Source organism: Camelus ferus, chromosome 20 (assembly GCF_009834535.1).
Source record: "Camelus ferus isolate YT-003-E chromosome 20, BCGSAC_Cfer_1.0, whole genome shotgun sequence".
NCBI classification, from domain to species: Eukaryota; Metazoa; Chordata; class Mammalia; order Artiodactyla; family Camelidae; genus Camelus; species Camelus ferus.
Window position 1 is genome coordinate 38622013 of NC_045715.1, and position 23201 is coordinate 38645213.

Genomic DNA, 23201 nt, shown 5'->3' on the forward strand with positions numbered 1-23201 from the left:
CAGTCTTTCACCATGAGTATGGTGTTGGCTATGAGTGGTTCATAAATGCCCTATTATGTTAAGGAAGTTCCCTTCTATTCTGTGTGTGCTTTTAGTCATGAAAGTGTGTTGGATGTTTTCAGATGTTTTTTCAGCTGAAATGATCCTGTGGCTTTTGTCCTTCATTCTATTAACGTGGTGTATTACATTGATTCATATTCATATGTTGACCACCCTGGCATCACTGGGATAAATCCCACTTGGTCATGGTTTTTAATACTTCAAATGTGCTGCTGGATTTGGTTTGCCAGTATTTTGTTGAGAATCTTTTCCACCCTATATTCATAAGGGATATTGGTCTGTAATTTTCTTTGTTTGGCTTTGCTATCAAGGTAATGCTGACCTCACGGAATGAGTTAGGAAGTGTTGACTCTTTTTTTCGAGGAGTTTGAGAAGCATTCGCACTAATTCTTCTTTAAGTGTTTGGTGCCGTCTAGTCCTGGGCTCTTCCTTGTTGGGAGGTTTTAAATGCTCACTCATTCTCTTTGGCTGTTACAGGTTTGTTCAGATTTTCTGTGTCTTCTCTTTTTTTTCTGTCAGTTTTGGTAATCTATGTGTTTTTAGGAATTTGTCCATTTCATCGAGGTTGTTCGTGTGAAGTTGCTCATAGTATTCCCTTTATAATCCCTTTCATTTCAGTGAAGTCCTTAGTAATGTCTCTACTTTCATTTCTGATTTTAGACATTTGAGTCTTCTCTCATTGTTTTTCTTAGTTAATCTTTACCAGTTTTGTTGATTCTTTCAAAAAATCAACTTTAAAAAATTTTTTTCTCTATTATATTTCCCTTCTCTATTTTGTTTATCTCGACTCTGATCTTTATTTCCTTTGGCTTTGGGTTTAGTTTGCTCTCCTTTTTCTAGTTACTAAAGTATAAAGTGAGGTTATTGATTAGAGATCTTTTTCTTTTTTACTGTAGTATTTACAGCTAGAAATGTCCCCATGAGCACTGCTTACTCTATATTCTATAAGGTTTGGTATCTTTTATTTTTGTTTTCACTTGTCTCAGAGTATTTCCCAATTTCCATTTTGGTTTTCTTCTCCTTGACCCATTGGTTGTTTATGAATGAGTTGTTTAATTGTTACGTATTTTTTAATTTTCCAATTTTCTTTTTGTAATTTCTTATTTTATCCCATTGGGGTCAGAGAAGATGCCTTCTAGAATTTCAGTGTTCTTAAATGTATGAAGACTTACTTTGTCACCTAACATACGGTCCGTCCTGGAGAATGTTCCCTGTGCACTGGAGGAGAGTGCGTATTTGTCTGTTTAGTTGGCTGTAGTGGTGTTCCTTGTAGCCCGTGTGTCTAGCTGTCCTGCCCGTTTACCAGAGTGGGGAGCAGGCTCCAGCTTGGCCGCAGGCGCTGTCTGTTGCCACCTTCAGCTCTTTCAGTTTTCGGGCCTACGTTCTGGGTCTCTGCTTTTCCGCGCGCTTGTGTTTATAATTGTTGCGTCTTTCCCCCGGTGACCCTTGTATCAGTGCATAATGCCCTTTTTTGTCTCCTGCAACATTTTTTGACTTAAAACCTGTTCGGCCTGATGTTAGTAGAGCCATCCCAGCTCTCTTTTGGTTACTGTTTTCATGGAACATCTTTCCATTCTTCCACTTTCAACCTGTTTTTGTCTTTGGGTCTAAAGTGAATCTCTTGTAGAAAGCAGAGAGTTTGGTTATGTAACTTTGTCCATTTTTTCCACTCTCTGAGATTGGAGAGTTTAATCTATTTACACTTAAAATAATTACTGATAAAAAAGGATTTGCTTTTTTTCCCCTGTATGTCTTATATCTTTTTTGTCCCTCAATTCCTCCATTCCTGCCTTCTTTTGCAATTGATATTTTTGCAGTGTACTTTTTGATTCTCTTCATTTCATTTTCTGTGTGTGTGTGTATGTGTGTGTGTATATATATATATATGTAAAAGTTGTTTTATATATATGTTTTATATATATATGTTTCTGTGTGTGTGTATGTGTGTGTGTGTATGTATGTGTAAATATATATATATATATATATATATAAAGTTGTTTTCTTAATGATTAACCTGGGGATTGCAATTAACCTCTTAAACTTACGACGATTAATATGAACCTAACCTCTGTAAGATACAAAAACCCTGCTTCTGTATAGTTCTTTCCCTCCCCCTTTGTGTTGTTGTCACAGATTACAGCTTTATACATTGTGTGCTCATTAATATCACTTTATAATTATTGTTTTATGCATTTGTCTTTTAAATCTTATTGGAAGAAAAAGAGGACTTACATATCAAAAATACAATAATACTAGCTCTTATATATCCCTGTGTAGTTACGTGTACCAGTGGTCTATATTTTCATGTGGCTTTGCGTACCTGTGACCTTTCACCTCTGCCTGAAAGACACTCTCCAGCATTTCTTGTAGGGCAGGTCTACTAGCAACCAACTCCCTTCAGCTCTTGTTTATCTGGGAATATGGTAATTTCTCCTTCATTACTGAAGGATAGTTTTGTCAAACATACAAATCTTGGTTGACAGCTTTGTTCTTTGAGTGGAATATATTACCCCACTGCTCTGTGGCCTCTGTGGGTTCTGCTGAGAGGTCAGCTGTCACTCCTGCTCCCTCTTGTGTGTGACGAGCAGTTCCTCTTGCTCCTGCCAGAATTCTCTTTTGTCTTTGTCTCTCTGTGGTTTTTTTTATAATGTGTTTCTGTGTGGTTCTCTTCGTGTTGGTCCTTCTAGTTTACTGAGCTACTTGGAAGCGTAGGTGTACATCTTGTATCAAGTGTGGGAGATGTCCAGCCATTTTTTCTTCAGCTATTCTCTGTAGCCCTTTCTGTCTCTGTTCCTTCTCAGTGTCCCACGTGCAGTTGTTGGTGTACCAGATGGTGTCCCACATGTCTCTTTGGCTCTATTCATGTTTCTTCATCCTTTATTCTTTCTACTCTTCAGACTGGATCTCAACAGTCCTACTTCCAAGTTTGCTGATCCTTTTTTCTGCCTGCTGAAATTGGCTGTCTTTTTTCATCTTAATTACAAGTTTCAGCTCCAGAATTTCTCTCTGGTTCTTTTTTTTTTTTTTTAATAGTCTTATTCTCTTTATTGCTATTTTCTGTTTCTTAAGACAGCATTCTTCCAGTTTCCTTTAGCTTTTGGTCTGTAATTTTGTTTAGCTTTTTGACGATATTTAAGAAAACTGATTTAAAGTCTTTGTCTGGTAACTCCAGTGCCTGTGCTTCTCTGGGGACAGTTTGTATTAATTTCTTCTGTAAATGTACCCTACTTTCTTGTTTCTTTCCATGCTTTGTGATAATTTCTAGAAAACTGGGCATTTCAAATACAACAAGTTGCCAGTTCTGGAAGTCTGACTCTCTCTGTATGCCTGGTCTGCACCGTCCAGTGCAGAAGCCACCAGCTACATGTAGTGACTGTTTAGCACATGAAGTGTGGGTGGTCCACACTGAGATGTGCTGAAGACAGTGGTGTATTGGTTAACAAGCACTCTGGGGAGAAAAGCCCTGATTTATGTCATTTGCTGATACCTGTTACGTAAGTGCCCCTACTGTGACTGATGTCAAACTACCAGTGTGACGTTGCAGACCCCGCCTTGGGAAGAGATGTGCACAGTCAACTCTCACAAGCGGTCGGAGTCAGCTCCAGCACGCTGCCTGCTTTAAGTGTAAAACATGCCAGTTTGAAAAGAATTAGTATGAAAATGCATTGTAAAAGGTCTTAGTGATGACATTTTTATATTGATGACACATTGAAGTGGTAATAAACAATATTTAAATAAGATGGATTGTTAAAATTAATGTCATGTTTCTTTTTACCTTTTTAATTATAACTGTAGAAATTTTTAAATTACAGATGTTACTCATAATTCCATTGGAGTGTATTGCTCTAAAAGGTTGAGACTATTGAGTGTTCGAGTTACTAGGTTCTATTTCCATATCATATTTTAATATTTGCTTCTAGCATCCAGTTGTATTTGACCTGTTACAGTGAATATTTGCTTTTATATGTTCACCCATAAATAAGTATGAATAAGGGTACTCATTTTTCAAGTTATTTGGTTGAAATGATGCATTATTTACAAAGGTATTTCTGTACTAATATTGTTTAAGCTGTCTTTTTTATTTCTCATCTTAGTGTTTTTTTTAAAGAGAGGAAGAAAACATGTTTAAGAGTTTTTCTCAGCATAACCATTAATGATCATTTTAAAATCAAATCTAATTGGTGCTTCCAAGAAAATTAATTGTGATATTAAAACCTTGAAATATGGAAAAATGTACGCTCACTATACTTTTCAAGAGTTTGGTTAATGTCTCTTTTTCACAGTCCTGAAATTCTCAAGAAGTTAGTGACCATATTAAATCTAAAACTGGCAAATGCCTTTTAATGAAGAAATCTTTCAAAATGGACAGTTTAAAAGACTTAAAAGTAACACTGTGTCAAGACGATTTTATGGCCAAGATAAATCTCAATGACTCCTTACTCAGTGTTCATATAAATCTGAACTCCCCAGAACGCCCATGGTTTTTAGGTAAGGAGTGCTCATCATAGGTGATGGTATCAGCCTGTCCATTACTTTGTGAACAGTCACTGCTTTCAAGAGCAGCTTTTCTGTCCATTCCACCTCCATGAGCATCTCTTCTGATTTAGGGGAATTGCTGCACTTAGCTTTGCTTTCTCCGTGTGTAGTTGAAAATGTGTACATTGTTCTTGGTAAATCTTAGAAGTGCACTAAGGAAAAGATGGGAAGTCGAGTATTAGAATTGGTGTCAGGAGGATGTGGTTCTATTTTTGACTTTATCATAAAAATCACTGAACATCTAACTCGATCTAACATCATTTAATAGGCTGAAGATAAGTGGTCATTCAGAGATTATTTAATATTGTTCAAGGTGGTTCAGAGAAGAATCACTTTCAAAGTCAAATAATGGATGTCATTTGTTAGCCAAAGCGATTCAAGTTTGCTTTCATTAAAGTTGCATTAAAGTGGAAAACATAGTCTTTACTAAAAGAAATACTCTGTTTACAGTTAAGTGTCTTTCTATAATTATTTTATTATTTATTCATTACCTGAGAAATGGCTGGTATCTATAGAGGAATTTCCTTCAGTAACATATGGTACTGTCACTTACGATACAATAAAATCCAGCCTGCCCACCTCAGGATATAAAACATTCTCCTACTACCTTAGTTCTGTTTCATGATCAGTTTTATAGAGTATTCTCCCAGAGACCGCCCTGCCCCCGTTTTTGGAGGAGGGTACTTAAAGTGTCCAGAAAATTAAGTAGTTAATCTTTTTTTCATAAAGCTAGTGTTTCATATTCTTAGTCTGCTTCGCATTAAGCCATTTCAGACTTCTTGGAAGTGGTTAGCATCAATTTACAATGTATTTCTTGTTAGACAAAGTTTCTATTTCTAAATATATATAAAAAATCTATTAGTATGTAAAGCTATGTATCTATATATTTATATATAAACATATATATATATTTTATTTCTCTCTTGATTCTCTATTCCTTGGAAAAAACATTTAAGTGACAGATTTTAAGTTTAGTTTATTGAAGTTCAAGTTTCTGTTTCAATGGCGTGCCTGATATGATGCATCTTTTTTTATAAGTAAGATCTTTGAAAATAATTATTAAACTAGAATAAATCTTTTTCATCATTTCCATAAAGATCATAGGACATAGTGATTCTGAAGTGGTTTGCTTTTATATTAGGCAAAAAAAAAATACAAAAACAGGACACTGGAAGCAGTTATGATCAATGAGTAACCGTGGGGAGAGGTCTGGCCATATCCTTCTATCTCTCCAGGTGGATGGAAGTAAGGAAAGACGTTTATTTTATGGCTCGGTAAACATTTCCTGAGCACTGTACATGCTACTGAATTTCCAGTGTGTTCGAATCTGGGAACAGAAAAATGACTACGAAACTGTGTTAGAGCTCTTAGTCTGGCAGAGTTCAAAGGCATAATTAACCATAATACAGCGTGATAAGTGTCTAAAAATTCCTTCTGAGTGCTAGTTGTAGTCAGAGGGGAAGGATCTGCTGAGGAGAGGGAGGTGTGACTCCAGGGAGCTCTTCACGTGGGATGTGACATTTGAGCTGGGTTGGAAAGTGGGGTAGGAGTCCCCATCGCAGGGACGTCGGGCTCATCAGGAAGAGGAATGGCTCCACCCAAGATCAGCACATCATAGTTGAGTGAGGACTGTCTTCCAGTTACTGTGACCCTAGAGACAAACTAAAGTGACAAGACCTGCACAGAATGAGATTCGGAGAAGGTGGCAGGGATGAGCACGTTTGGATAAGGTGGTGGTGGTGTGTTTTGTGGAACCCTGGTCCTGGGAGGGCCCTGCAGACAGGTTCTGTGGACAAACTAGTTGAGAAACACCACCTAGATAAGTCCTGCCCTAAAGAAACGTAGGTAATTCTGGACTAAACCCAGTTAAATAATGCATCAGACAGCAGAACCCTCTGAGTCATCACTCAGGTTTTGTGAGCTAAAATTCCAAAGACCCCTGCTGTGGGAGAAGCTGGACTAGAGAGTGAGGACCCCAGTGGCCAGGTGGGGTGGGAGGATGTCCAGAGAGAGATACTGTGGCCTGATGGTCACGGCCTTTGGAACCAGCCGGGGTTAGACTTGGACTTGAGAAAAGTTACAAGGGTGGCAATTTGGAAGTTGTCTTGAGTGAGGAAGGGATAAATCAAGAGACTTTGCAATAAAAGGAGAGTGATGAGGACCTGAGCAATGCAGAAGAAAAAAAATGGTTTTAAAGACTTTCAGAGGTAGAATCAATTCAATCAGATAACTGTGTTTATAGACAATGAAGAGTGAGTCAGAAACATCCTTGGCATATAATGTTTTAAACAAATGCAAGTACATCTTCAAGACAGGGAACTTGCCCTGACCCACCAGTAGGTGAAGGTCACAGCAGGGTGGTCAGGAGGCAGCCGCTAAGCTCTGCTGAGTGTGGGAGAAACAGGAACAAAGTAATAAGATCAGAAGTGTCCCAGACTCGGGGGGAAGGTATAGCTCAAGTGGTAGAGTGTGTGCTTAGCATGCACGAGGTCCTGGGTTCAATCCCCAGTGCCTCCATCAGAGGAAAAAAAATTTAAATAAGTAAACCTAATTACCTCCCCACCCCTGCAAAAAAAAAAAAGAAAAAAAAAAAAAAAAGGAAGTGAAAGTGTTCCAGACTTCATCTCCACTGCATCTTCTCTCCCCTTTGAAATGAAGGAGGGGCTAGAAATGGAGCTGAAAAATACCAGCAGATGTCTACCCTTGAAAGGTTGAACTTTCTGAAGAAGAAATAAGCTTGTTGTTCCTCTGAAATAAAACCAAATATGACCTTGAGTTAGAGACAGATTAGAGACAGATGAGCCGCGTGTCTGGTTGGCGAGTGCAGCAGCCCTAGCTGTGCGGGCTCTGCTCATCGCGGCCAAGGTCGGGCAGGTGGCTGTGTTCCACTGCCAGGCAGTCATCTAGGCCTCACCAGCAGGCAGCGAAACAAAGGCAGATGACAGGGAGCATGAGCACTGGGGAGGGAGAGGGAAGTGTGGCTCGAAGTTGAAAAATGTTGCCTGTATTTCTATCTTATGTAGGTGTATATGTGTATCCGTATAAATACAGCGTTGCTCATCAGTGCTGTGTATCACATATGTTTGTCAGCTGGCTCTAATCAGTCATCAGCGAAACAGGGAAAAATATGGCCTTATTTGCTCCCTGTGCGGCCCCACCCCCACCCCCCGTAAGGATATCTTGGTTAGCCACTTGATTAGGATTCAAACAAAACAGTAATTTGCCTTAAGGGTGAAATAGTAGATGAAGTGTAATGAAGGTTTTCACCCAGCTCAGCAAACACAAATCTGACGAATGTTTTCTGGTAAAGATGACAAGCTGCATTGCTTTAAAAAAAAAAAAATCTGATGTTCTTCTTGGTGGACTTTGGTCAGCTGATAAGTAGTTTAAAATTTAGAGAGAAAAAGACTATAGGTTGAAGACTATAGGTTAAGAAAATATAGGTGTTTGATATCACTCCTCTGCTTGATTTTCTTAGCCTCTTGGCTATAGATGTATTACATTAGAACAATAAATGGATTGTTACGCTTGACATTCTGTACTTCTGTCCGGAAATATTGGCATTAAAAACCAAACTCAGATTGCCACTTGAGCAATATTCTTAGATCATCATAGGAATTTTCACTTTAAATAGTAAGCTTGTGTTTTCAAATAGGCCTTTATTTGCTGCGACTGTTCAAATTGTTTGTCTTTCTCTAAAGCAGAATTAGGATGCTTGTAGCCATGCACCAGAACTGGCAGTTGAGTTGGTTTCCCCCTGAAGGAACTGTTCTTTAGGCATTGATGCTGCGTCCAGGAGGAAGCAGTGGTGTGCTCTGGTTCTTCCAGAACAGGACGTGGACACTGGAGGACGGGGTTCGGGCTGGTGACGCGCAGTGGCGAGCTGTGGGCGCACGCTGACCGTCACAGGCCGTGGGCTGCATCTCACTGACCACGCTTCTCTGGGTTCCCGGTTTCCTCCCACCTGGCTCTTTGCTCTTCCTACTTATCTTCTCTTGACTCCTTACATCCCTCCCAGCTCTGTGTAGGCTGTGTTTCCAGCCCTCACTCTGGCCAGTCCTGCCCCCAAGCCCCCCGCTGGGGAACCGGCCCCCCTCAAAGCTTGACTCCGAACGCACACTGTCCAGAAAGCACTGTTCCCTGACCACACCTTAACCCTGGCTTCTCCACAGAATTGTTTTTTTTTTTGAAAAAAGTTTTGATATCATATTTGCCATATGACTAACACACACAAAATATATAAATATAAACAAGGCACATTATGAACTAACTGGCTAGACTCCCCCTACTCCTAAAAGCATATTAAAAAAAAAACAGGTTAGGTAGGTGAGTTCAGAATTAACACACTGCAAAATCCACATCCAGTATCTCTTCATTCTTGAGAAAACATAAAAGAAAAATTTCCGTTTCAAAGACAAGCGCACCACTTCTGCTGGAACGTGATCTCTCAATCAAGTTCACAATGTCTAAGTCAGACATATCTGTCCACAGCCCAGGGACGTGGACTCTTCTATTAAAACTTAGTACTTTTAAAAAAGGTTACCTGACTTGATGCCTACACAAAAAATTTAAAATCTAAGGGAGACCAACTATTCCCAAGACCCTGACTTTCAGGGAGGACGGCTGGGGCAGTCATCACGGGCACCTGCGTTTCAGCCCTCACTGGAGAACCGTCCTCGTGCAGCCTTAGAGTCAGCAGTCATTCTTCTCAGCGCCCTGGCATTTTAGCATCTTCCTCAGACCTCAGTTCTCCTTTCTTTTCCTTTGATTTTCAGCTTTGTATTTCCCAATGGGAGTCATCCTACCCATCAGCAAATTGCACCAGCAGCATCCTCAACGTAGACAGACCTGCAGGATGTCTTAGTACAGTGTTTGCCAGGGACGTTAAGATCAGAACATTCAAGAAGGCGCAGAGATGGTCTCCAGTTGTGCCCTACAGACAAACAGTAGGGCAGGAGAATCACTTGTGAAAATTGTGACGTCTGCAGAGAGCGGGGCACCTGCGCCTTGAGGTGGCCCCCTCGTGTGTTCTGCATGAAGAACGTCTGTTAGTCATATTGCTTAGTGACTAGTAAGTGTTCTTGTGGTATTTTGCATATATTTTATATGATGATTCATATATATTGGCATTTTACTGAGTTTCACAATTAGTTTTATTTAGGAAACCAGTAGAGGCGGGGGTAAGAGGGGAGGGTGGTAGGTGACGCTTTACTCCCGAGCGCCTGGGAGCAGGCTCTGGTTCACGTACAACAGGTGTTGTTCAAGAACAGTTCATGGCCATTAAGTGGGAATTGCGTCTGTCTCAAGTCTGCCCACTTCTCATCAGCAGGCCTGTCAGCTCCTGGTCCAGGCCTCCCTCCTCTGTTCCCTGGGGTCTGGGGATGGGCTCACGCTTCCCACCCTACCCCTGGTCTGCTGCCAGCACCGCAGACAGAGTGTCCGGCTGAAGATGACAGTCGCTCCTGTCACAGAACGCGGCAGGGCCGCCCCGCCCACTCGGAAAGAAGCCGCGCTTCCACGAGACCCTTCTCTTTTCTTTTTGTCTTTTCCTGTATCTCTGTAGTGTCGATCATAAGGTGAAATTAAAGTATATATTTTTATTAGTTGTTGGATTTTTTAAAAAGTAATGTTTCACATTTTTTAACTTACTTTAAAATGTGTCTGTTTTTTAAGGAGAAAATCTCTCTCTTAAGGACAAGATCATTGAGTCACATATGAGCTTTCAATTTTTGATCCTTTCCGCAGTTCAATGGTCCTCTCTAGACAGACCCCCCCCCCCATTTTAAGAGGATGTGTGTCTTCATCTCTGAAGGGACCCCGTGTCCTCAGAGCAGTCCCGCTGCACCGCCTCCCCTGCTGGCTCGCTCCCTGTCTCCCTGGTCCTTTAGCTGCTGTCCGGGGCCTTCTCGCTTCTCCTTAGGCCCGAGTTTCTCTCTCTCGCTGAATAGCTTTTCCAGACAGTGAAAAACACCTTATTGCCTTTTTCCCCCATTACACCTTTACGTATGTGCTGTGTAACATGATCGGTAAACTTGCTTACGGATAGATGGGCAAATGATTTATTTATGGATTTGCAAGGAAGCTTCAACTAAAAATTCTTTCTAGAAAGATGAAGTTAAAAGTCAGAGGAAAAGTGAGCGATTTTCGGTAAGGAAGAGCCTCGTCTGTGGAGTGGAGTGGGGATTGTTGTGTGATGAACCTAAATTTAATTTTTTGATGGAATCTAAAATTTCAAGATATACCAGCTTTTCTCACATTCTGTGGCTTATATGTCAATTTCCCATAATTTAAAAAATATGTGTATGTCACCCAATTAGGTATTTTTATTAATACCTTTCCTATAAGTGTTTCTTTATAGCATGTTTCCCAAATATATATGTATATTAGGTTGTATGTATATAAAATACATATTTACTTTGCAAGGAAGATACTTAAATATATCATATATATAAACAAGAAATTTATATACATAGAATAAGATGTTAGATTTATTGTTTTGTTTTTACATAAAGGGAATTTATTATATATCACACAGTTGAGATATTTGCTTTTCTGTGAATTTATTTTCTCTTCAGGTAGTTCATGGCATCATTTAAATTTAAGTTTATTATTTACGAAGCAAACAGACTCAGACAGAAAACAAACTATGGTCACTAAAGGGGAAAGTGGGGGGATAAAAAATTATGAGTTTGGGATTTAACAGATACACACTACTGTATATAAAACAGATAAACAACAAGGACCTACTGTGTAGTACAGGGAATATATTCAATACCTTGTAATATATTCGATATATATTCAATACCTTGTAATAACCTGTAATGAAAAAGAATATGAAGAATATACATATGTATATGTATAATTGAATCACTATGCTGTGCACCAAAAACTGATACAACATTGTAAGTCAAATATATTTCAATTAAAAAAATAGATTAACTACACAAATAAATTTATGTTTGAAGTCTTTGCATCTCCAGAATTGTCATTCACAGATTTCATATATTGGTATCATTGCTGTTTGCCAGTAAGTAATTGCAAGTTCATCTCAACACAGATTGAATTATCTGTGTGTAAAAACATTGGCGAATGTGAGCTCAGAATGCTAGAATTACTTGAAAAACTTTGTGACTTCCTTCATTTTAAACATCTATAGTCATTCATTTAAAATTGATTTATTTCTCATTTTTGCTCTAATAATTCAAGAAAAGTGGACGGGCCAAGTAGGCAGATAGGCGGGATCCTGGGTGCTGTGAATGGCTGGCAGCTACGTCGGTCTTTCATGTGTAGGATTAAAAAAAAAGTGACCTGAAATTTAGAAATACAATCTAGAAGACAATCAGAAAGTTCTTGTAAGCATAACCTTGCCATGTTACATGGCGCCGGTTCCGCACTGCTGCGCTGTGGCTTGCGTGTGCGTCTGTCAGATGGCGCGAGCTGTATCCAGCAGTGAGGGTGGCGGGGGTTCATATACATTTCTTCTTGTCGTAGGAAGGTCGGTCTTTTGAAACGGGCTAGAAATGAACATTTCTCCAGAATTACATTTTCCTTCATTTGAGGCTCTCTCTTCATTCCAGCATTTTACTTCGTTTTATAAACAGGCCAAATACACATTTCATTTATTTGTCAGGGGAGGTGATGAAACCTTACAAATTTCAACTGGATTTGCACTCTGCTGATAAGAACAGGAGTCTGCAGCGCTCTGAAGAGATTACACGGAGTAGAAATGAAAAGCAAATTGTATTTACGAAAGATAGGATGGTGTTCCTAACAGGGCTTCAGAATAGACCATTCACTCTTATATTCTGCTGAGCTTAACTAGAAATAACTTGCAAAGAAAGGACAAATCTGATTGGAGGCAGAAGCGTCCCCTCTCCACAGATTCTCATCTGGAGGGTTTACTCTGAGTCGCCCTGATGGGCGCACAGCTGTATTTTATGCTCTATCTGTATAAACGAGTAACGTGGAAAATAAAAATCTAAATAGTATCCTTGATTGCTTCACACGCCAACCATTTAGATTACGAGATTTATATCTACAATTTTGGAAGAGACGTTGCAGTGTGATACCCTGACAGTAACTGTCAAAGTCATAATACTGGGATCTGTTCTCATCTTGTTGTCAAGGTCAGGTTATTGAAATTCACAGTTGGTAGGTCAGAAACATCTCTTACTATCTCTTGTCACCTGTGGTTTAATGCTGACTTAAACAGCTCCTGTATAATGTCAAAATTATCACAGTGTCCAGACTGCAGCGGCACCACACGCTCCATGATTTAATGTGTTTCCTGTCTGGAATGAAGATTATGAAGAGGCCAGCAACCAGGAGCTACGGTGGTTTTGAAGAACCTTAATTTCTAACTTTTCTTTCTCTTTTTTTCCCCTTCATTTTAGATTTTGGATTTAGTAAAAGGGACACATTACCAGGTAGCCTGTCAGAAGTACTTCGAGATGACACATAATGTAAGTACCTTTTTGAGCTTTGTCACCCAAATTCTTTGTCTTTCGTTATACTGTGTTTTACTTAGGGTTTTCAGCTGTAGCATTAGAAACTACTCCAGCTGCTTTGAGTAGAAAGGGATTTATTACACGGGATTCGGTAGCTTAGAAAATGGATAGAAGGGCCAGGGAATTAGGCGTGGAGGCTGCAGAACCAGGAATATTGTAACTGGGAGGCGCTCCGTCCTTACTTTCCTGCAGCTGCACCCAGCACCCCACTTCTAGGGGTGAGGCTGGGGGCAGCAGCCTCTTTCTGTAAAGGGCCAGATCCTGAAAGTCTTAGCTCTGTGGTCCACATGGCCTCTGTCATAGCTGCTCCCCGCTGCAGTTGCCGCACCCAGCCAGCCCCAGACAGTACGAAAGGAGCGGGCATGCTTGTGACCCCATATCCCTTTATTTACAAAAGAAATTCCGCACCAGGCTGGACCCACAGGCCTTAGGTACCCCATCCCTAGAGTAGGACCTGAACACTGGCTGCCGCTGTCCAGCAGAACCAACGGCTCTCGCCACCTTCCATGCAGAACATCTGGCGCTCTTACTTGTGCCTGCCACCTCCTGATCCCCTAATCTCTCTGTCAGGTCCCATGGTCGTGTCTACCTGCATGGCGGAACCTGGGTACCCTGGCGGGCTCCTAGCGGCAAGGGGGTCAGGGAAATGAGTATGGTTGTTATCTTTTCAGCCTCCTTAGCACAAAAGGCCTGCCAGTAGGTTCTGAGAGCTGTAAGCATAGGTCACAAACTCAAAGGCCTGCGGGGGTCAGGCACATAACCCAAAAAAGTAAAGCTGGCTGACATGAGCACCGGACAAAACTCATGCTATTAGAGGCATTCACACTGACAAGTTTTAGGACCCTGGGCAGGGCATCAGGACACATCTGCAGGGGGCTTTAGCCCACAGACTCCCAGTTTGCAACAAGATCTGGACAGTGGCTTGCTTACCTAGGACAGATGTCCAGGAATGAACTCAGAGGTCCATGCCCCTCTCGAAACATTTCTTTCTGTAAGTACGCATGTGCCTTTTCTGGAGTCTGGTATTAGTCAGGCTTCAAAGGGATCCGTGACCCTCCCAAAAAAGGTGTTTCATTTATTGAATTCATCGTCAGCTACCATGCTGTGCTAAGTTAGTCATTTTTATGTTTACTGGCTTTCATGAAATGATATTTCTTTTTTAAAAAAATTTTTTTTGTAATGGTGTTTTTCAGGAGGAGGTAATTAGAGACGGTACTGGGGATTGCACCCCAGAGCTCAGGCATGCTAAGCATGCGCTCTACCACTGAGCTGTATACCCTCCCCACTTCTGTTGTGGTTATATAATTGTGGAATTTCATACTTGGTATTTCATAGAAAAAATATATCCTAGAACATCACTGATCGTAATGGGAGTAATTATGGTAACATCAGCCAGATCTACAGAACCCATAACGCGTTCCAGGCACAGGAGTCAGTGCTCCAGCCACGCTGGCCCTTTGGGTCCGCACTGCAGCACTGTGGCTCAGACAGGCGGGCACGGCCCGCTCCTGCGCGTGCGGCGCGGAGCCTGGATCTGGACCGGGCTGCCAGGGAGCTCGTCTGAAGCTCGTGAACTGAACCATGACTGCCCCTCTGTAGGACCTGGGACTGTGTCGTGTCTGTAAAAACAAGTGTGGACTCATAAGCACTTCCCTTCTAGACTCATGATCCAACCTTTATAGTTCACTTAAAAACAAAACAAAACAAAAACCAGGCTTAGCATTCTGCCTGACTTGCCCCGGGCCCCCCAGCTGGCTAGTGGGAGATGGAGCCGGACCCTTGTCTGCTGGGGCCGTGGGTCTAGTCCTCTTCCTGTTAAACCCAACTATTGAAAACAGCCTTCTTACTGAGAAGCATAAAAATGGTATTTTTTTTACAAAATGTAAAGGACTAACCCTCAGTAAAGCAGCAAACAACAGATTCTCATCAGTTTTATCCGAATAGGTGTCTGCCCAGATGACTCACGTCTGTTTGGTATTTTCAGCGCCAGCTTTGCACGCCTTTTTCCCTTGTCGGCTGTGTTCCTACATTTGCTTGCTCAGCTTGAAAGTTTTAATTTAATACATGTTTTTAATTGTCTGCTGACCCTTTTAATTAAGAGGCCTCAACTTTCACAAATTGAGGCTTAGTATTCAACCTTTCTTTTAAAATTAAAAAATTTAAAAAATTTTTAAATACTCCCTTTTAAAATAAGATATGAAAATTAGATTTAAATACTGAGTTTGTGACATAATCACTAGCAAGTAAGAAGTGTTCTTTCTCAAATTTGTTTTGTGGCATCTCTCCCATTGTTCATTCCTACATGAATATTACTAGCATTGTCAATTTTTAAAACTTGCCTTAGATTTAAAGAAGATACTAAACAGACATGCGTCCAAATCATCCCACATACAGAAGTAGTCCACCTTAAACCACATATAAATCAATGGAATAAAAAGGCTGTTTGCATTCACTGGAAGGCACACTATAGATTTTTCATTGTGAATATCTCTCTTCGTGTATTATTTTTCTGATTTCATTTAAAAGCAGAATCTATTTTTATTGTCAGGTTGCTGCCATCCTGCTTGCCACCCCCGCCCCAAAAAAAACCCAAAAAACCCCTGTGTTTATTTTCTTGAGGCCTCTGTGATCAAACTCACTTTAATGAGAGCTTTGAAAATGAACCAGTTAGCTGGTAGCATTTACAGCAGCGCAATGATAGTTCCATGTGGCTTTTTCGGTAATGCCAGCTGCCTCCTTATAAGCTGTCATTGCAAAACCTCTTGATTAAACCCCAGACATCCCATAGGAAGAACAATATTGCTTCAGTCTCTCAAAATCCACATTCTGAGTGGCAGAAATAGGAGACCTATGCTTGTGTGAAGGTCGCTGTGTGCAAAACGTGTTGCTTCCGAGCAAATGCTTGGGAGAGATTCACTTAATAGGTGTCAAAAGCTGGCCTGCTTGAAATCTGTTCTCTTCAGTGTTTTTAGGGAGCAATGTTTTATATTGTCTTTTTTGTTGTTGTTGTTGTTGTTGTTTTGGCATACTCCATGTGTAAATGAAAACACTAGGCCTTGTGTGGATTAATCTCTGGATTTTAATTGAAAATAGCTGCCTCAGAAATAGACCTCTTTAGGCACTGTGTCATTCTGGTACTTACTTTCGAAATAGCTGAGTGTAATTTTCTTCCGCTATAGGAATCTCTACAAAAATCTTGTTAAAATCTATCACACATTTTCCTACAGTCTTAAACAGGATATACCAACTACAGTTAAGCTTTTTTATAACCACTCAGGATCATTATGCATGTCAGTTAGAGCGCTGGGCTGGGAGCCACCAGCATGTCTCACTTGGACCAGGGCGGGAGCTGCCTGACTCACTTCCAGCATCTACAGCTCATTCCAGTTCCTTCTCCTCCACGCAGCTGCTGGGGGGGATCTTGAAAACAGAGAAATCTGGTCATCTCAGTCACCTGCTTTTTTTTTAAACACCTTTTTTGTGGTATGACTCCTGTACAGTGAACTACACATATTTCAGGTGTGCACTGGATGAATAGTGATAGATGTATACGCCCATGAAACCACCACCACAGTCAAGACAGCTCACATTTCCATCACTCCCCAAGAGGTGCAATTTTCGAATTCCCAATTTATCCCTTCCCACCCCCTTCCCCCTCTGGTAGCCGTAAGTTTGTTTTCTATGTGAGTCTGTTTCTGTTTTGTAGATAATTTCATCTGTGTTCTCCAGATGTTCTTGAGGTCTCCTTCTCCCAGTGCCACCCCGGGCTGGGGAGCCTGACATGGGGCCCAGAACTCTCGCTCTTGTGGGAGGGCCTCTGCGATGTAATTTTTCTTCAGCTTGTGGGTCGCCCACCAGCGGGTATGAGGCCCGATTATATCTCGAACATGCCCCTCCTGCCGTCCTGCTGTGGTTCCCTCTTTGTGTGTCCAGTTGAAGATCTTTCTTGTAGGTTCCAGTCTTATTTTTCTCGATGGTTGTTTAGCAGTCAGTTGTGGTTTTGTTGTGGGTGTGAGGAGATCTGAGCCCGTGGTCCTACTACTCCGCCATCCTGACCGGAATTCCCAAAAGACATTTTCTCTCAGTAACCTGCTTTTAAAAAAATCATAAAAGGCATTCCCATCACTCTTAAGATGAAATCCAAAATTTATAGTGTAGACTAGGAAGGCCTCCAACCCACCTCTCCCTTCTAGACTCCAGATCTACTGGTCTTGCTGTAGAGGCCTGACTGTACTTTGGAACTTCCAAGGGAATGTGACCAAATACAGATGCATCACAGAATTCCCTTCTTCCAGTAGTTAACAAAATGTACAAAACATTAGAGAAAAAAAATCATCAACTGCAAAGGAACACATCACCAATAGCAATTAATGAAGGAAAAAAAGCAAGGAAAGAAACAGAAGATTCACTGCAGACAGAATTGTGAAAATTCTCATTTAATACCTCCAAATCCAGAATGAAGCAAACTGTGTTCCCTTTTTTTTTTTTTTTTTTTTTTAATGAGTAAAGGAAACAGCTGCCTGACTCTTAAGCAGAAATAAGTGAAATGGGGTATTTGGATGTGGACAAATCTCTTTCTCTATTCTTTTTACTAATTTGATTTTAGAGTAAATCTATTTTCATTCTATTTGGTTTATGCTTCTCCCCTTCCTCCCTAAGAGTCCCCAGTTTTACTTTCCTGGGCAAGATGAAAGGAAACTGAATGACAACAATAGACCCTTCCTGCCAAAAATAAAAGTGAAAGAAAGAAAACATTGAAAAGACAAAGGCCCCACCTAGAAGAAACACAATCCAGGAAACAAGGAAACGTCATAATTTCATCACACTACCAGGCCTCTTAACAGATGTTCAGTAAAATGAGCTTATTTAACAAAAGGAGTCAAGAAAGGGCGATTGTAGGCCTGAGAGAGAAAGTTGGGAACACACGGAACCATGGCACAGGCCCTCAGTTCAAGACTGTCAGCGCTGTTTTAGTTGGTTAATTAAAACAGGAATTTATAAAAAAAAATGTATTCTTTAAACATTCCATTTTAAAGTTAAAGCATTGAAATGTCATTTATTTGCTAATCTTTTGATCTAAAGGCAAGGCCTTTTGTTTGAATATAGTTTTTGGATTTGAATTTGATTTCATCTTTTTTCACAAACCATACACATAATACACCATCCCTAATTTCCAGTTTGGGTTTCTTTCAAGTGGAAAAGGAACTTAATGATAGTACAAAGCAATATGGTTTTTCTCCCTATCTTTTTGGAATTCAAGGTTTTTTTTGTTTTTTAAGTAACTTGCCTTTTTTGAATCTTTCTAAAGCATTTAATTTAGATTTCATGGAACCAACAACTCTTTCTTTTTGGTTTTCCTCATAGTAACCCTATGACAGCCAACATTATTATTTCCATTTCATCAGTGAGGAAACTGAGGCTTATTATAAAGATGACTGTATTTTATTTGATCCACACTGAAGTCTAATCATTCAGTTTAATCCAGAGAGTTATATTCTGTGAGAACAGATATACTGAAAATTTTAACAACTTGAAGCAAGGTATAGAAAATACCCAATGTGTAATTAATATTCACACAAGGTGCTAGATTCTCTTTGCATGAAATGACACCACTAAGTTCTCATAATAATCATAGCCAAGTTAAGCTCTAGAAGTAATATTCTTAATGATTATTAGTTTACTTGACTGGGCGTAAAATCTCTTAAAATCATATATATGTATAACTGAATCACTGTGCTGTACACTTGAAACACAACATTGTAAATCAACCATACTTCAATTCAGAAAATAAACATTTCAGAGTAACTAAGTGGTCTAGTCAAAAGGCCCGAATTCTAATTCAGACAAAACTGGTTACTAGTTCTGTGACTCTGCATAAACTGTGTAATGTCTTTGGGCCCCATTTTCCTAGTCTGAACATGGAGGAGATTCAATTTAGAGGAGTCCCTAGGTCTTTCCTATCTCTAATATTCTCTGTTTATTAAAAAAAAAAAAAGTAAAATAAAGCCCTCTGATTGAAATGTGCTAGACAATAAATTTACTTTTCATGGAACCCTTTGTAAAATGCGAACTTCATATTGGATCTCCCAGTTCTTAATGAATTAGGTAAAAAACCCAATATAATAATAGATGAAAAATATATAATATAATAATATATGAATGTAATAAAGAAGTTCACAAATGACTCCAGTATTAATAAAAATTATATCAAACATTTAGGAAACATTTTGAAATTAAGCAGCAAAGTAGTAGGTAAAAATTTATTCTTAACTTAAAATAAATCAGCCTTACGCAATCACTTTGCTGTACACTGAATTATTATAAAATTACTGGCCCAACACGTATCAAAAACTGACCAAGAGAATCAGAAACTCCAGAGCATCTAGAGTCGGTGTTACCAGAAAGGACCTTGTTTCTGTTTTTTGGCCCACCTGTGAGGAAGGTTCGTTCTGCACCATGATAGCAGCTTCTAACCCCCTGCTCACCCATTTTACTCCACCTTAAGATTATCCATAGCTTTCATCCCCTCACCTCCCTCTTAAGAAATTTTAATGATTCCCTGATGCCAGCGAAATTAGGCCCAGGCTACTTAGCCGGCTTTTCAAGGCTCTCCCAGGTCTGGTCCCAGCCTGTCTTTCCCACCTCACTTCCGGTGCCCATCAGGCCACGCCATCCGCACTGCTTCCCGGCCAGCCCTCTTTGCCTCCGCCTCCTTCTCTAACGTGGGGAGTAATAAGCCTTCTCCCGGGACCCTTGCCACTTCACTCTTTTTGTTTTTAGCTTTTGAATTCTTTCTTTTTTGACTTTTTTTTTTTTTTTTTTTACAATTTCACATTTTATTTTTTATTTAGGGGGTGGTAATTAGGTTTTTATTTACTTATTTTAGTGGAGGTACTGGGGACCTTGTGCATGCTAAGCACACGCTCTACCACTGAGCTGTACCCTCCCCCTTTCACTCTTGATGGAGGTTTTTAAGTACATGACTTACTAGGCTAGAGGTTTCTTTAGAGTTAGTCTCAGTCCAGTGCATTTGTATGCTGGAAAATTACTGCCTTGTAACATGGCCTCGTACATAGCAAGTCTTCAATTAATATGTGAAAAGTACAGGACTGGTACACACTGGTTAGTTCTGGCCTCAACTCACCAAATATTTATTAGATACCTACTCTGTACAAGTCGCTTCAGGACAGAGAGCGAGACATAAAAGCAGATGACCAAAACAAGTGTAATGGTGTCTCAGTTTATTAAAAATATGAAGTGAAAATGCTCCCTAACCAAAAACCCACAGTAACTAACTGAAGCGAAATGGTAATGGTCTGGTGGTCGACTCCAGCTGCAGAGTCAGCGAGGACAGGGGTTTGAGTCCAGCTGAGCAGAAGCGAGTCACGCAGGAGGCGCACAGTATCAAACTCCCTTGTAAGCGTTACCTTGCTCCTGGGTCGCGCCCCAGTAGAAAACATAACTAATGAACTCATCTACACAACAGAAACAGACTCCCAGACATAGTCAACAATCTTATGGTTACCGGGGGAAAGGGAGTGGGAACGGATAAGTTTGGGAGTTTGAAATTTGCAAATGTTAACCACTATATATAAAATTAGATAAAAACAAATTTCTTCTGTATAGCACAGAGAACTATATTCAATATCTTGTAATAACCTTTCATGAAAACGAATATATGTATGTGTGTGCATGACTGGGACGTTGTGCTGTACATCAGAAACTGGCACATTGTAACTGACTGTACTTTAGTTAAAAAAAAAAGAGTAGTGGGTTCCGTGTTTTTAGGAATGAATACAAGGTGAAGTTGCTGCCCTTGGTACAAGCACGCAGCAGCAGAGAGTCCTGGTCGGACTCCGCCAACTCTCGTCCCAGCTCCAGCCCTGCTGGTGTGTGGTGGTGGGCAAGTCGCTGAACCTCTCTCATTCTCAGATGCCTCAGCTGAAAAGCTGGGGAGATAACTGCTAACCTGCCTCCAGAAGGCCCTCCTGGGAGTTAACTGAGTGTGTGTGTGTGTTTGTGCCACTTGGAATAACACAAGCCTGGCACACAGCAGGCACTAAATAAGTGCTTGCTCCTATTAAGGAATATATTTTTCTTCACCATTAGTACATCTTTAGAACCGAAATGTAGAAAAAGGAGTGCTTGCTGAATCTTCAAATACAAAAAGTATTAGTACTTTAAAGGCTCATTGAGTATTAAAGGCAGAGTAATGCATAATTTGAAATGATAGTCAGATTTTAATTTAAAGTTTAGTGACAGTATTTGAAAAAAGAAATAGCATAAAACCCGGACCCTGGTCATGTTTGCGTTAAGCCACAATGAAAATTACAAAAAGAAAAAGACTGTCGATAAAAAGTAAGACCAGAAAAGCCCAAGATTGGAATGAAGAAATCTCATTAAATGAGGCTGCTTTTTCAGAGTTTGCATTAAACTCCATGGGATTAAATATGGCAGACTTACAAACAGGCTGTAAAATACGTGTGGTATCGGGAAGCAGTGTCAGAGCGGCGTCTGTGTTTATATCCATTCCCTGTGATTCCGGAATGTTTAAAGATCCAACCCCTCTCCCCCTTTTTCCTTCTTCTTTTTTTTTTTTTTTTTTTTTTTTCTTTAAACAAATGGTTATTGGAGCTGCCTTCGAGCCGTCTGAGCCGTTGGGGGGGCGTCGGATGGGGAAGTGGTTCCTGGCCCTATATAGTATTAACTCGATGCGCATTTGCTCCCCTGGGCAGGTGGACGATTGTGGCTTTTCCTTGAGTCATCCAAATCAGTTCTTTTTTGAGAGCCAACGGATTCTCAGTGGTGGTAAAGACCTCAAGAAAGAATCCAGCCAGCCAGACACTCCCCAGCCCAAGCTGGGTGTCCAGAAAACCAAGGACGCGTCGTCTGCTCTGGCCTCGCTGAACTCCTCTCTGGAGGTGGACGTGGAGGAGCTCGAGGAACTACTTCAGTGAACGATGCTCGGGCCGTGGGCTTTTATTTCCTGCTTTTGCGATTTTGCCTTTTTCTGTCTGCCTTCTCCCTCCCCCCGACCCCACCTTAATCCCCCCCGAGTGTGCCCCACTTCTCAGGATAGCAGGCCTGCAGGGAAAAACAAGGACCTCCTCCCTGTTTTGCTTTGGCAAAAGAGAAGAATTTGTTTTGAAATTCAGCACTTGATGGTGTCAATTCAGTCCTGTTTTAGGAGCTAACAGCTTTCTATGGTGACAGGCTGGTTACAGTCCCCTAGAAACAGTGCCCCTGGGCACAGCTTTTAACCCTCATCACTGGCATTTTGACCCAGTCCTTCTCTGGACTATCTCTGTTAATAAAATAATGAAATGTTTAATGAGTGTGTCTATGTAAATGGCAGGAGTCACGTCGTAACATGCTAGGCGTCACCTCAGGGTTTAAAGTGATATTTTGGAATATCCAACATGCTTGCCAAATCACCAGTGAAGATTTTGAACTGTGTTTTTCTTTTTTCCTTTTTCTCTCCAGTTGGTTGTGTGTGGCTATCCCACATCAGCCTGGGAGAACTTTTGTCCCTTTGACTGGTAGCAGCTCTCCTGAAATGAGTCGTGACTTGGGAATCAGAGAAACTGAGGGTGGACAGTCAGTTATACGACGTGCAGTGATGGCCTCGCCCGCTGTCATCTGCGTTCGCTCTGGGGAGGACACTCACCAGAGCGAGAAGGTTCCGAGGATAATCTGACGTGTTTTTTCATCCCCTCCCCTCCGCCCAGCGTCCCTGCCTTCTTGCTTCTGGGGTTGCTGTGAATTGCCAAGTTGGTTTGGTAAATTTGTTAACTTCATTTTAAATATTTTTAAATTTTTTATTTATTTTTATTTTATTTTTTAAATTAAAAAAATTTTTTTCCATTGACTTCAGTAACATGTTCTGATGTTATAGGTCAGGCCTCTTTTCAGTGCTGGCAGTGGGGGTTGGTGAACGCTGTGGATGGTTTCAGATGCACTCGGTGAGCGCCTCCCTCTGACACACACGTGTGCGCTGTGGGACTTGGGGAGGCCCTGGTCTGACATATTTCCTTCCCCGTGGTCTTTGCTTGAGGGTTCGGGCTCTTAGCAGGGAGACGCAGGTTGAAACATACCCCT

The 23201-nt window shown here is 40.8% G+C and overlaps 1 protein-coding gene across 1 annotated transcript in view; it reads left to right on the forward strand.

Moving 5' to 3' along the window:
- PRIM2 (DNA primase subunit 2) overlaps window positions 1-22438 on the forward strand; it is a 213720-nt gene extending 191282 nt beyond the window's left edge. The window contains 2 exon segments of the mRNA XM_006194707.3: window positions 12990-13058; window positions 21839-22438. Of these exon segments, the coding sequence (XP_006194769.2) occupies window positions 12990-13058; window positions 21839-22060 (291 nt within the window). The 3' untranslated portion in view covers window positions 22061-22438.
- Window positions 22439-23201: the final 763 nt, after the last annotated feature.